Source organism: Bombyx mandarina, chromosome 01 (genome assembly GCF_030267445.1).
Source record: "Bombyx mandarina strain Sakado chromosome 01, ASM3026744v2".
In the NCBI taxonomy this organism is placed as follows: Eukaryota; Metazoa; Arthropoda; class Insecta; order Lepidoptera; family Bombycidae; genus Bombyx; species Bombyx mandarina.
The window spans coordinates 1,765,901-1,779,848 of record NC_143208.1 but is presented as its reverse complement, the minus strand read 5'-3'; the positions used below and the strand labels follow the sequence as shown (position 1 = coordinate 1,779,848).

At 36.3% G+C, this 13,948-nt stretch overlaps 1 protein-coding gene across 4 annotated transcripts in view; it reads right to left on the bottom strand.

The window, feature by feature from the left end:
- The window catches only part of Bmptp-Z (protein tyrosine phosphatase), a 63,393-nt gene that overhangs the window by 12,147 nt on the left and 37,298 nt on the right, over positions 1–13,948 (bottom strand). For all 4 annotated transcript variants that reach the window (XM_028180367.2, XM_089740428.1, XM_028180358.2 and 1 more), the window contains exons 3-7: positions 7,390–7,652; positions 5,535–5,760; positions 4,678–4,827; positions 3,868–4,012; positions 590–722 (exon numbers count right to left, since the gene is read on the bottom strand). In XM_028180367.2, coding sequence (XP_028036168.2) covers positions 590–722; positions 3,868–4,012; positions 4,678–4,827; positions 5,535–5,760; positions 7,390–7,652 — 917 coding nt within the window. The remainder of the gene's footprint in view (positions 1–589; positions 723–3,867; positions 4,013–4,677; positions 4,828–5,534; positions 5,761–7,389; positions 7,653–13,948) is intronic.

Sequence of the window (13,948 nt, the reverse complement as noted above, 5' to 3'; positions counted from 1 at the left end):
ACTTAGGAGGGCAAACAATTTACGATTCAAATATTGGCCAGTTACCAGAAGCCGTATTGAACAATGGTTAGACGTGGTGGGCGTTTGGATTGGGTTGTTACTTCTCGAACAAGAACGCATGGGTGCTTCGTAGTACAAATGAGCAGGACTTTGGTATTTCTTAGTGTTGTTTCAGTACCAATTTATCTTTGGTTTATTGTTTTTTTTTTTGCACTCCACAAGTTTTATTTCGATTCCTTCGTGAATATGTAGCACGGCCAGAAACTTTTTGATTGTTTTGAAATAGATGGATCCTGTCTATTAGGTAATCTTCCTCGGAGACTACGTTTATGATTGTGTTGTCAACTAAACACAACGGTTAGTAAAAACGGAATTGATCAGCACTTATACACTCTTGATCGCTCTTCCTGGTCAACTTACTTTACCTGGTGACCTACCACTGAACCACTGACTTTTGTAACACAGGTTTTCCTAGCATAAAAGTCAGGGAATATTGTTATTGTATACCTCATAAAAAAGCCATGTCTTTTTTAGAAGAATTCTTAAATTCTTGTATTTGAAGAGGCTTGAATAAATATTATTATTATACCTCTCGGGCTGGACGGCGGACTGTTCTTCATCTTCGTCGGCTGAAGAGAAGTGCGGTAGTTCTAATTCTGGGGGAGTGGGGGGACATTCGTCAGAGCTCGAAGACTCGGCGGGAGCGCTCAGGTGAAGTTCGCCTGTAAAAAAATCAAACGTGAAAGAACGTTTGAAAGAACAAAACACAAGGCGCGAAATTAACGTTACACTCCAATGATAGATCGGCAGGCAACACAGTACAATTGTTATGAAAAAATAACTAACTACGGTTCGCGAGCCACGCTTTAGTCGATTCCACTCGCGCCATCTGGTCGAGCTAAATCATAACAATAAAAATTAATAAGAATACTTGTAATAAAACGAAAAAATTATAAAAGTCAAATTAAAAATATTATTTATAAATAACAATAATAATAATCATAATAATAATAATAAGAAAGCGCATTCCGTGACCAGTTGACTGGGTGTTCACGACTCTACTGAATTCAACAAATATGTACGATGTCTCATTAATAAATAAATGCATTACTATTCTGTGTTAAAAATAACGAAGCGTGGTTCGAGAACGGATTGATCTATCTTTGAAGTTCAACGTGAAATAGCCTTTTCTCTCTTTAATTTACGTTTTAAATTCAGAAAACACATATAGCCATTAAAAAGGCTACCCAATTTTGCACCTTATGCGTATAGACACAACACCGAAACAGGCACGCGGCTCGATTAACATGAAACAGTTCGCGGCAACACTGAAACGTACGTCAAACCAGTGACCATTCTCGATCGTGTAACGCTACGGGCCTGTTGTTTATATGAAAATGCATAATTACTCGCGCATACAACATTAAATTCGACATTTAAACTATGCAGCGATATAATGGTTCGGTTACCGGTACATGAGCGCTCATGAATAAAAACTCAATCCTACTTTCTTTTTCGAATGCAGAAACAGTCTGCGTGTGTACAAAAGATACAAAACGAATTAGTTCCCTATTGATGATTTTATTTATTTTTTATATGGATGAATGAGCTGCCACCCTACTTGGTTTTAAGTGGTTACCAGAGCCCATAGACATCTACAACGTAAATGCCGCCACCCACTTTGAGATATGAGTTCTAAAGTCTCAGAATGGTTACTTATTTGAAGCGGAGTGTTATTATAGCTAAAGAACGGAGGTATCATTGCGGACACGGCAGACGATTAGGTGTAATAGATACACAAAACCCCAAAAAAAACCTATTTGGGTATATTATGAAAATTCGAAATAGATTTTTCATATGACACTTTTTTATTTTTGCGGAAAAAAATACGAGCTGTGAGTTTCGTAGTAACGACAATTCGGGGTTGGTTCTTGTAATCAAAGCTTGCGACAAATAAATGTGCAATATATTTCAGATTGTCTGCAAAAGCATCGATATACAGATAAACGTTCTTAATGCTAATAACTAGTGAATATTGTATAATAATATTTTTAAAACAAGGACATCGTTGTGATATTTTGTTTCCCTGTTTTATTTATTTTCCTTAAATGTTAAACTAAGTTATTGTTGTTTTCGATCATCTAAATCTGATCATATTTTTTTTACGAAACTTTCTAAATGACGTACAGACGTCCTGTGTGTTCGTCGTGTACTCGTTAGTATATTATTCATTCAAAGTAATAATAGAATTCACAGAGTCAGATATCGCTTTGCAACGAATTACATTAAATACGATATTCATTTACTGATGTTTTCAATTATTACGTATTATTTATCATTGTTATGAGAAAACACACATAGATTCGTATTACAGAAAAGTGATATGTTCGTTGTTTTATTTGAGAAGTGAGGTCCTTTTGTGACGTTCCGCTATTGGGTCCACGCTATTTATATTTTTATATAACGACTAGCGACCCGCCCTCGCTTCGCTTCGGAAACATTAAAACACACATGAAACCAAAAATAAAAATATAAAAAAAATAAAAAAAAGTAGCCTATGTTCATCAGGGACAATGTCGGCTTCTAATGGAAAAAGAATTTTTCAAATCGGTCCAGTAGTTTCGGAGCCTATTCGAAACAAACAAACAAACAAATCTTTCCTCTTTATAATATTAGTATAGATTTATTTATTTAATTTTAATTTTAATTTATTTTTATTTAATCAATTTATTTTTCGTATAAAACACATTTTTACGTCACAGTACATGTACTGTAGTGTACAAATAAATTTTATAATGTATTAATTTAATTATTAGAGTTTGCAACGTTGACGTATGACGTTACAGTCATATTATGCAAAGAAAATTCAATCTCAATTCATTTAAGCTTTTTAACATTGACCGTACAAAAGAAAATTTTGATTATTATTATTATTTTTGTTAAGTATGAAATAAACGTTTAAAATTTGAACTTTTTAAATTTGTCGAAGCCGTTATGCGTAGGCAGACGAGCAACCAGGTTATTGTCAAGTCAATGGTATTATTGACTGACTGTCAACTGTGAATTAACAGCCGTAATCACGAAAACATAATATCCTTTATGTTTTTATTATTATAATGTATTCGCATGACTCATGAAAAATGGCGTGAATCTCTCTTTATCGTGTTAACTAAATAAAATATAGTTTTTTTTTAAATAACTTATATGTTTCCGTATGAGTTTAATGTCTTAATTTTATTTTAGTCACCACGACAATCGTATGAGCTCAGATGAAAGTTACTACGTTTCCATTTAGAAAAAAAAAAAGATTCTATGTGCCAAAAATAATAAAAAAATTGTAAAAAAAAATTGAATAATTTTGAAAATAATTTGGATTTGGAAAACATAATCTAACAGCCAATTGAAAGTTTGAAATCGAAAAACTTGTAATTGACAATCTCTTACCGTTGTTAAATCTAATCAATATAATTATTTTAATATAACCGATTTACAAGTTTACATCGGAGGGTGAGTCGATGCAATGCGTATTAAATATATTTATTATTTACGTGTCTAAAGTTTTAAATATTTCGATATCATATGAGTTTAAGGTTTTAATAATAACGTTTTTTTTTATTATTCGCGTCTCGTCTGTGTGCTTGGTGCGAGTGTCTTAACGTTCTCGATAGCGTAAAAGTTAAGCCAATTTTGTATGCAGTTGGAACAGCGCCCCTAGCGGCAAACGTACGCAAACGATCCTATTCCATACAAATATGAGTTAACTTTTACGCTATCGAGAACGTTAAAAACACGTACTAAGCACACCGCGCAGAGATCGAGTGAAATATAGATTCTTGTTAGTATATTGATGTTCGTCAGTTTCCTTACCTAGAGACATGCTTGAAGGAATCGCGGGCAAGGGACGACCAGGAGGGCGACAGAGGCTCTCACCGCGCGGAGGAGGCGGGGGAGGACAATCATCTTCGACGTCAGCCACCGGCGAGTACACGCTCTCGACCATATTGGAAGGTACCTGTCGGACGAAAATTAACTTATCAACAATTTATTAGGTAGGGCCAATATCGGGTTATATGCAAAACTAGCTGACCCGGTAGACTTCGTAGTGCCTCAATCGATAAATAAAAGACCTAAACTTTTGTATAAAATAAACTTAAAACAAACATAAGGAATTCGTCCGACGGGGGACACATCAAAGGAAAAACCAAATTGTTATTTTTATTTAATATACCTTTTAAACCTTCTCTGGACTTGCACAAATAATTCAAGACCAAAATTAGCCAAATCGGTCCAGCCGTTCTCGAGTTTTGGCGAGACTAACGAACAGCAATTCATTTTTATATATATAGATAAATCGTTAGGATCTATCAGGTAGAGAATTCGTAAAGCTAAAAATCATATCCTAAGGCAGCGCTTTTTCCTTTATTTCAGACTAGCGACCCGTCCTCGCTTCGCTTTGGAAACTGTAATTTATTATTGATTTCTCCACTATTTAATGGATGTTATTATACATATAAATCTTCCTCTTCAATCACTCTATCTATTAAAACAAACCGCATCAAAATCCCTTGCGTAGTTTTAAAGATTTAAGCATACATAGGGACAGAGAAAGTGAATTTGTTTTATACTATGTAGTGATGTCGATCAGGTCCTGTGTACTTTGACAACTACGATACTTACGTAGTTGGGGTCCTCCCTCTTCGCCCCCTCGATGATGGCCTCGTACGAGAAACGCAGCTGATCAGGTGTCTGAATTAGACCCATGCGATACTTGCGCATCTCAAGCATAATGTGCTCGATGTTGATAGACTTCACATCGGCTTTTTGTATCTGTTTGGAATAAATCAAGAAAAACCAATTGTCAGTGTTGTTGATTTGTATGTGTAACATGAATAATGTTCTTCGAGTCTAATTAAAAAGATTTACAATATATTATGAGAACGAAACGGCTCATGGCTGCTCTAGTTAAAACAATCCTTGTGTCTCAACATTTAGCCTCCATGCTGCCTATTTCTGTCGCGAAGCAGTCGTGCGTCCAGGTTTGAAAGGTTCAATCAGCCATTAAACTATGCAACTAAGACCTCATGTCTCAAGTTTGGTGGCACTATTCACATTGTGATATTCTTTCGGTACCGATAAGCGCTTAACACCAGATTTGCCGTGAGCTCATTCAATTTTCTATGCAATAGCGAAATATATTTACGACATTACTTTCTATAATATAATATAATCTACAGTGGTTTTTACGGATGTTCCGTTATAACTACTGAACTATGCATCCGATTGACTTGAAACTTGGCATCCATGTAGAAAATACATGTACTTAATGGATAGGCTAATATTTATCTGAGTGTCGGACTCCCTACACCAGTTGCGGGAGCGTTAATGATGAGAATCTTTGTGGGGGTGATAAAATAATAATGTTAATTTTAAATGCCCAGCGAAACGGACGGGTACAGCTAGTTACTTTCTAAGATGAAATTAGGTGAATAACACTAAAATAAAAAGTTACGTGATCAAAACCCCTTAATACGCACCATAACCATAGTGGAGTCAACGAGACAGAACGTTCCAGAGCGACCGATGCCGGCGCTGCAATGCACGACCGCTGGCCCAACATCGTTCTCTAAAGCGCCAGCATCGCGGATCTTCTTCAAATATTCGAGGAATGCGTGAGGAGAAGACGGCACTCCGAAGTCGGGCCAAGTTGTGTAATGGAACTGGATGACCTCGCGACTCTCGGAGCTCTCCAGATCGCATAGCCTTATCGGACAAAGAACGAGGAATGACTAAGGAACGAAAGGAAATCTGCAATGAAATCGCCCCAATGAAATTGTCCGATTTATCGATCGCTATTTGTTAATTAACACATACTGTTCTGCTGTTGTATGTGATTGATTGGTTGACAGATACGCAATTCCTCTTCAGGCATCCCAGCTAATAGCTGTTGGAGTGCTCAGCATATACATATGTAGTAGTAGCCGTGAAAAAATTGCACGCTATCTAGGTACGTACACATTGCATTGGAGCTATGAAATACATATTTTTTTTATACGTTATCTAAGTGTTGGGATTTGCGGCAGAATACACCCTATTCGTGCAAGCGTGTAGGTGCATCCTGCTTAGTTTTGCCGCAGTCATGGGTTAGTGTTGGAATTCCAAGTAAAGAGTCAAACTTGGAATACAAAGGAGACTTTAATCTTGTGCCTCAATGTTGGTATACACTTCGTGATGTCGATGAGAACCGCTAACCAAACTCCAGGGGCCATGACATGCCCGGCAATCAAAAACATAACCAACATTGTATTGCCTAAACAAATGTGAGTTTTTCTTTCTTTGTCGTATCACTTTTGTCAGAGCGCTCGTGGTCGTCGTTTAGTATCATAGCTGTGGGCGATGTTATGTGCTTCACGAGAAATCGCCACTCCTCCCGGTTTGTGGTGAATCTTGTCAACAACCGCCAACTGCCGACTTGATTTGATCAGTCTATCGCATGGACAACCTTCCACGAGGTCTGGTGCCTTCTACAAATGTGAGTAATTGACTGATATTTTTTGGTGCGATACGTAAATTTAAACGCTAAAGAGCATACATATACACATTGCAGCGGCTCTATCAAATCGTGCAATCGATCGGTAATTCGAGCAAAATTGAAGATTCAAAATCCATGTAAATTTTTATCGAAGCAATTCCTATAAGTGTTGACGGGAGCGTCGCGTGTAAGCTTTTCCTGTTGCTGCTGACTTCTTACAAAATTATACGAAATTACTTCTTACGAAATTTGTTGTTTTATTTTTTAAGTGTATGTACTTCAGATAATGAGAAATTATTCTCAAGAATTGTTTATTCGATAAGTACGGATCCAGGAGTATGAATAAAATTATTATCAGTTTAGTTACATAAATTTTGAACAAAATACAAAATTTAGCTTTTTTTTAAATCAGCTCTGAATCTTGCGCAGCCGCGCTACACGTCAACGTATCTGATGCAAAACATCGATCAGCCTTTCAAATATCTTCAGCAGCAGACTATGACATGAAGTATGAGTTAAGCATGTATTGGAATCAGGATTAGAACTCCCCCTCAGACACAGCCCACTGAGTTTCTCGCCGGATCTTCTCGGTGGGTCGCGTTTCCGATCCAGTGGTAGATTCTGCGAAACACGGCTCTTGCTAGGGTTTGTGTTAGTAACGTGGTCAGGTTTGAGCCCCGTGAGCTCACTTACTAGTTAAGGTTACGCTGAAATAGCCTCTCAAGGATCTCAGCTTAGGTAGAAAAAAAAAGACTAGAACTAGTAGGTATTATACATATAACTTAGTAGTTACACTGGAGCAACCCCGTTTCGAGACCTTAGCACTTATGACAAAAAAATAATAATAATATTAAACTTACTTAAGCACCCGAATGGAGTAGTTTGGGCATTCCTCCTCGCTTATCTGTTCGACGCTAAGATTCACATCTGGTAGCAGCATCTTGTGCTGTTCGCCGTTTCCATGGGGCCAGTACCAGTGACACTTGATCTCGTTTTTCTCAATGACCTTGTTCAGCATTAGGACGGCGCGGCTGTTCTGCTCCCAGACCATCAGCCAAAAGTGGCCTACGGTGAACGCAAGCGGTCCCTGAGTCAGGATGTACTGGCGATCAGCGCTTTCCATCTGTTAAAAAAACATAAAACCGTTTATATGGTTTTATAATACACTAGCTTTTGCCCGCGACTCCATCCGCGCGGAATAGTTACTTTGGCATAACGTTAAATTTTACCCCTCACTTCATTTACGTAGAAAGTGAAAATATTTTTTAATTATAGAATGTTTAGGAGCTATTTAAACCCCTATTTCGAAACATTCTTTATTGCTGCTCCACTTTTGTATTGATCTTACCATGATGTTATATAGCCTATTACCCTTCCTCAATAAATGGCCTATCTAACACAGCAAGAATTTTTCAAATCAGACCAGCAGTTCCTGAGATTTGCGCGTTCAAACAAACAAACTTTTCTGCTTTATAATATTAGTATAGATTTTTGTTCCATTGCCATTTGTTATTGGTAATTACGCCCATAGATATAACGCACTCAGTGTATAGCCGGATAGATTGAGATTCAAAGCACTGCTCTTGCTAGGAGCAGTGTTAGCAAGTTATCTCAGGTTGAGCCCGTGAGCTCACCTATCAGCCCGCGCTTAGTTGGAATAGCCCCTAAGGTTACTAAATGGTAACATGAAGAGTAGGTAGGATTGGTCACAGACTAAAATTTTCAGAAAATTGTGAAATTTGGAGGAATGGGCAGCGAGGTCTTATGCTTTAAAGTGGAATACGATATTCTAAATAATAGTAGAAATATATACTTTCGTCGAAGAATAATAAAAAAAAGCTATTGAGATATCAACAGTACATCGAAATAAAAAAAAGAAAAAACGAAGTATTTGTAGCTTACTTCGAGGGAACGAATCATATCAATAACTTGCATAATGTAAAGTGCCGATACAGAAAGTGAGAAAGTTGAATAAATTAATTCGCGCATCCAATTTTATTTCCAGATCTTAGTATGAAATAATGCACAAGGCGAACGAACCGATTAAACTCCAACAAAGAATGTAAATATCAAAACGTATCCAAGATACATTCGTGAACTCCCGTAAGTACGCTCTGTCTACGAAATTATAACCGATCGAAAAGCGTTTCAATATTTCGACCATTGTACTTACAATCCCACTCGTTCTTTGATCGTGAGCGGACCAGTTATATATTATGTGCCTTTTGGAAAATGAAAATATCGGTCTATATACTTCAATGGAAAATTTTCGAAAAATATTCCTGTTTCATTTCAAAGTATCGTTAATCGAACTTATATCTAAAGGTGGGCGGCGCATTTACGTTGTGTATGTCTATGGACTCCAGTAACCACTTAACACCAGGTGGGCTGTGAGCTCGTGCACACATCTAAGCAATAAAAAAAAAAACGAGTTGAGTTACTTTAAAACGTAGGTACATATGCACGTACATATGCGCGTTTAAATCTGCGTTGAGTAAACAACATTATTTCACATAAAACATTATGCACGTCAAAGGGAAATCTCATCACATTCTGATTTAAATGTATGATGTGCTTTCAGATGTTTTCGTAAAAAAAAACAACAGCTTTATATTATGAATCCAAAATGTCCGTAACTTGATGTTAATCTTTCGATTGAGCATGTACCGTCTATATTGGTAGCGTATTTTGATGAAGACGGATGTTATAGTAAAGTACCCTCGATTATACGAAGTCTTATAATATAAAGGTAATTGTTTCGAGTAAGGTTGTCTTATAAAAAAACCTACAAATTTTAATATTTATATCTATTTATACTTATATCTATTATTATTTATATCTTCAGTAATGTGGAAAGTTTGAAGTCGTCGTGGCCTAAAGGATAAGACGTCTGGTGAATTCGTGTTAAGCGACGCACCGGTGTTCGAATCCCAAATCGGTTCAAAAACCAATTTTTCTAATGAAATACGTACTCAGCAAATGTTCACCATTGACTTCCACGGTAATAACATCGTGTAATAAAATCGGCAAAACCGCAAAATTATAATTTGCGCAATTACTGGTGGTAGGACCTCTTGTGAGTCCGCGCGGGTAGCTACCCTGCCTATTTCTGCCGGGAAGCAGTAATGCATTCCGGTTTGAAGGGTGGGGCCGCCGTTGTAACTATACTTAAGACCTTAGAACTTATATCTCAAGTTGGGTGGCGCGTTTACGTTGTAGATGTCTATCTCATAGTAGTGCTCACACGCCTTGTTGTCCACTGCGCCGCATCTACCTCAAATACTGCTTTTGTTATCAAGCATACCGGTGTAAGCATTCATACATGCGTCCACGTTTTTCTACTGGCGGTAAAGCCTCATCGCCTATTTCTGCCGTGAAGCGGTAATGCGTTTCAATTTGAAGGATGGGGCAGCCGTTGTATTGTAAAACTGATACGTTGTTGCTGTCTATGGACTGCGGTAACCGTTTAACACCTTAATTTAACTCGTAACTTAATTAGAACTCGTCTACTCAAGAGATAAATAAAAAATGTGAACCGTCACGGGACGCCTGGCAGATGTGAAACATCGACATTATTTTGTAAAAGTAATATGCAGAAAAGAACAGATTGTGATAGGAACTAAATATGTCATAATGATAAAATAAAATATTACGAAAAAATAATTTGTTTTCAAGTAGAACACAGAGAGAATCGCACAGTCGATTGCGCATGGCGACGCATCGCCACACCGTACACACTACTGCATATAGACTCTATATATATACACCATTATATAGCGTGGCGACGCGTCGCCGCGGCATGCGTCGCCACGCCAGAAATCGGTTTTATGTGCGTGCGGCTATAGATGTTTCATATCAAAAGCGAAAACTTTTTTCAAGGGTGTCAAAAGTACCTATTTCAATACTGTTACTGGCTAATTTGATAATTATCTAACTGTTAATGAGAGTTTTAGTTCTATCGAACAATTTGTTATAATAATTTTTGTAGTAATAAATTTTAGCCGGTACATAAAACTTCGATAATTTATTGAATAAGACCACGGTACAATTTTTGTAATCTTATTGCAAATTATTTTTGCGAATTTCGAGTCTCAGCTCTGTTAAAAAAACTTCGTTTGATCTGCTTGTCTGTTATTATTCTAGCTCTCTACTCTAATGACAAATCAACAAAAGTATATTATATTATAATGCCAGCGAGGATGAAGCCGAAGGTGATCGTGAGGGGTTTGTAGAGAGACCTTTTGAGGTTGTGCCATCGTTCAGCGTCGCGGGCTTGTCGCTTTTATTATATATAATATAATATTATAATACATTTTATATTAAGATTAATTTCTTGACTACTGACCTTTATTCCAATGTGCTGTCAAACTACAGTATACCACAAACAAGACAGGAAACAAAAGTCTCTTGGTTATATCTCAAAGCTTGGATATCGTATGGTAACCTAATATATATACAATCTATTTTTAACAAATTTTAATACATTTTAATAAATAATATCACGAAGGGTGCTCTCCTATATATGGTCAAGGTTAAAATATTCCAATGTATGTAGTCGGTTTAAAACTCATACATAGTTAAATATCGAGATCACTTGTAGGGCATATGTATGTATGAATAGTTTTAATTCTACCTATAACATGAACAGATACTTTACGCCTGACACGAGAACCAAACTTATTAATTTATACTAATGGTCCCCCGGTAGTCGAAATTCGACTATAATTATTGAAATTATAAATTTGTACACTATTATGATTCTATTGTCAAACATTATTATACTTCTATAATCACAGATTTCGCCAAGACTACAATTTTGACAAATATTAATAAAGATAAACAATATTCAATTTATTCTCAATTTGATCACTGACTATAAGGAATAAGAAAAGTTTGACAATAAACAAATAGTATGCATGCGTGTGTGTGTCAAATACATGGTAGTATGTGTAATGTTTTTTTATTGATTTAATGTATTTTTTATGCATAATTTAAAAAAAATATTAACCTTCTGCACTCATTCTCTATAAGAGTGGAAAATTTTATACTCCTCTTATACTAAAGACAATCAAATGCTGGTTTGCTTTGTGCCTTCATTTTAATTTGTTACGAAAATTTTCAAAATGCTTGTAGAGTTAAGTACGCAATAGAAATGTCGTAGGTTCCCGAGGGATCGGCCGTGTGATTTTTAAATATATCACCATCACATTAAACGAATGTCGCGTTCAGCTACCATGTTAAATTCGGTACATATAAATCAATAGGTAATTCTTCGTATCTAATGTTGATAAAACACTTTTTCGTTAAAAGTTTTACTTTGCAGATGCATTGTACAAGTTTTGTGAATGTTTACATAATTTTATTATTAACTTTGATTTTTTGCTCACTTATACAGTCCTTGTAAAGCACATTGATGAGAGTTTTTCTCTGTCTAAAACAATGACGATTTTTAGTACTTTTTTTTATTGCTTATTGTTATGTAGTTGTCCCAAGCCACTTTGAGACTTGAGGTTCAAGTCTCAACTGTACTATAAAAATACGGTTAAATCTATCAAACCGGACGCATGAATGCGTTTAAACAGCGAAAAACTGCTTTACACAAGGCTGGACGAATCTTTCCCGTTGCCTACAAAAACACTAGACGGTAGACATTTTGTTCTACAAGTACATTTCAGCATAAATCCTCCAGAGGCTATCAAACGATTCATTTCACTTCAAGTGGTTTCCGTTTGAAACGCGAAGCGACACGAAGCAAATAGATTTACGTGGTATTTCCTCTTGGGATGCATTTCCATATCAGGCGGGAGGGCCTCGGAGACAGATTAGCGTGATGAGCGCTAACATTAATGCAGCATAAGGCTTTCAATGTTTATAGTGTTTAAAATATTACCATTATATCGTATGGCTAGGAGAGCAGCAGTTTTTAATTGTTCATATATTTATTATAGTTTCATATTAAAGTTAATAGGTAGAAAAATTTATCACGTAAACGTTAATAGTAACAGTGTTTTTTTATGTATATGATTTATGTTGTATTGAATATGTATTATTTAATATTTGTATATAATATAATAGATTTAGATTAAATTTCAATTTTTTTAGTTAACGTATGTATACATTGTTATTACGCTGCTTAAATATGTACAGACAAGAATATGATATTTCAACCTTCCCCAAGTCATCCGCCCGTAATATATCCACAATTTTTTATTATAATTCGTGTCCAACTTAGGGCCCTGTCAGTAGATCGCGCAGTGTGCATACACGGGTCGGTGCTACTGAACTGTAAGCTTCGGCATGAGAATATCACGCGTTACTGTTTGAAGGGTGCTGCAGTTGACATGCGAACAATTGGGATTCGAATTGTAGTATTCATTGGCTTTGGCAGTGCTCAACAAGAGCTATTTCCAACGTCCCCACTTCATTTACTATAGTAAGCGAAAACGAAGTTTTTTTGAAGTTTTGAACTGATAATGCTTCACTTTTTTTTGTATTGCTTAGATGGATGGACGAGCTCACAGCCCACATGGTGTTAAGTGGTTACTGGAGCCCATAGACATCTACAACGTATATGCGCCATCCACCTTGAGATACAAGTTCGAAGGTCTCAAGTATAGTTACAACGGTTGCCCCACCCTTCAAACCGAAACGCATTACTGTTTCACGGCAGAAATAGGCAGGGTGGTGATACCTACCCGCGCGGACTCACAAGAGGTCCTACCACCAGTGAACTAGTCGAGTTACGAAAAATTTCTTCATTTTATTTAAATTGGATAGACAATGCTAGTTTTAATTGGAATAGTCTAATACTAAAATAGCCCAGCGCATATCTGAAGTGAGGGGCTGCACTGCATTAATGAAGCTATCAGGGTAAACTTCGATTTTGTGGTTAGTTTGCAATCACGACGGAATAGCATTGTGTAAGTAATTATCTGTCTGGAGCGCTACCATCAAGGTAAGCCAGTACGACGTTATCGATGTACAAACATTAATGTCTTATCGATACTACGGCAAACAATTAAGTTAAATGCTATTAATTTTTCTTCTACCTTCCCGCATATCCGCACATAAATTTACACAATGGCACGACCATAATAAACTGGTAACAAAAGCAATATTATATGTATTATGTACGTAAAAAGGAATTGTGTTGTTGTCAGAAACCCTGTGAAATTTATAAATAAGTTTCAATTTCCATATATCAGGGGGCACGATGTAACCCAATGTGTAAAAAATCATCTAAAATATTCTTTACATCGCGTGCCCTGCGAAAACTATTGATGATAGGATAAAATAATGTAATACGACTTTGTAGAACACATTATTATTTACAAAAAGTGTCGCGACAGCATATGTCTTATTATAGTTTATTGCAGAATAACTGTTCTTTTATTAATTGGAGTTTTTTTTTATTTTTAA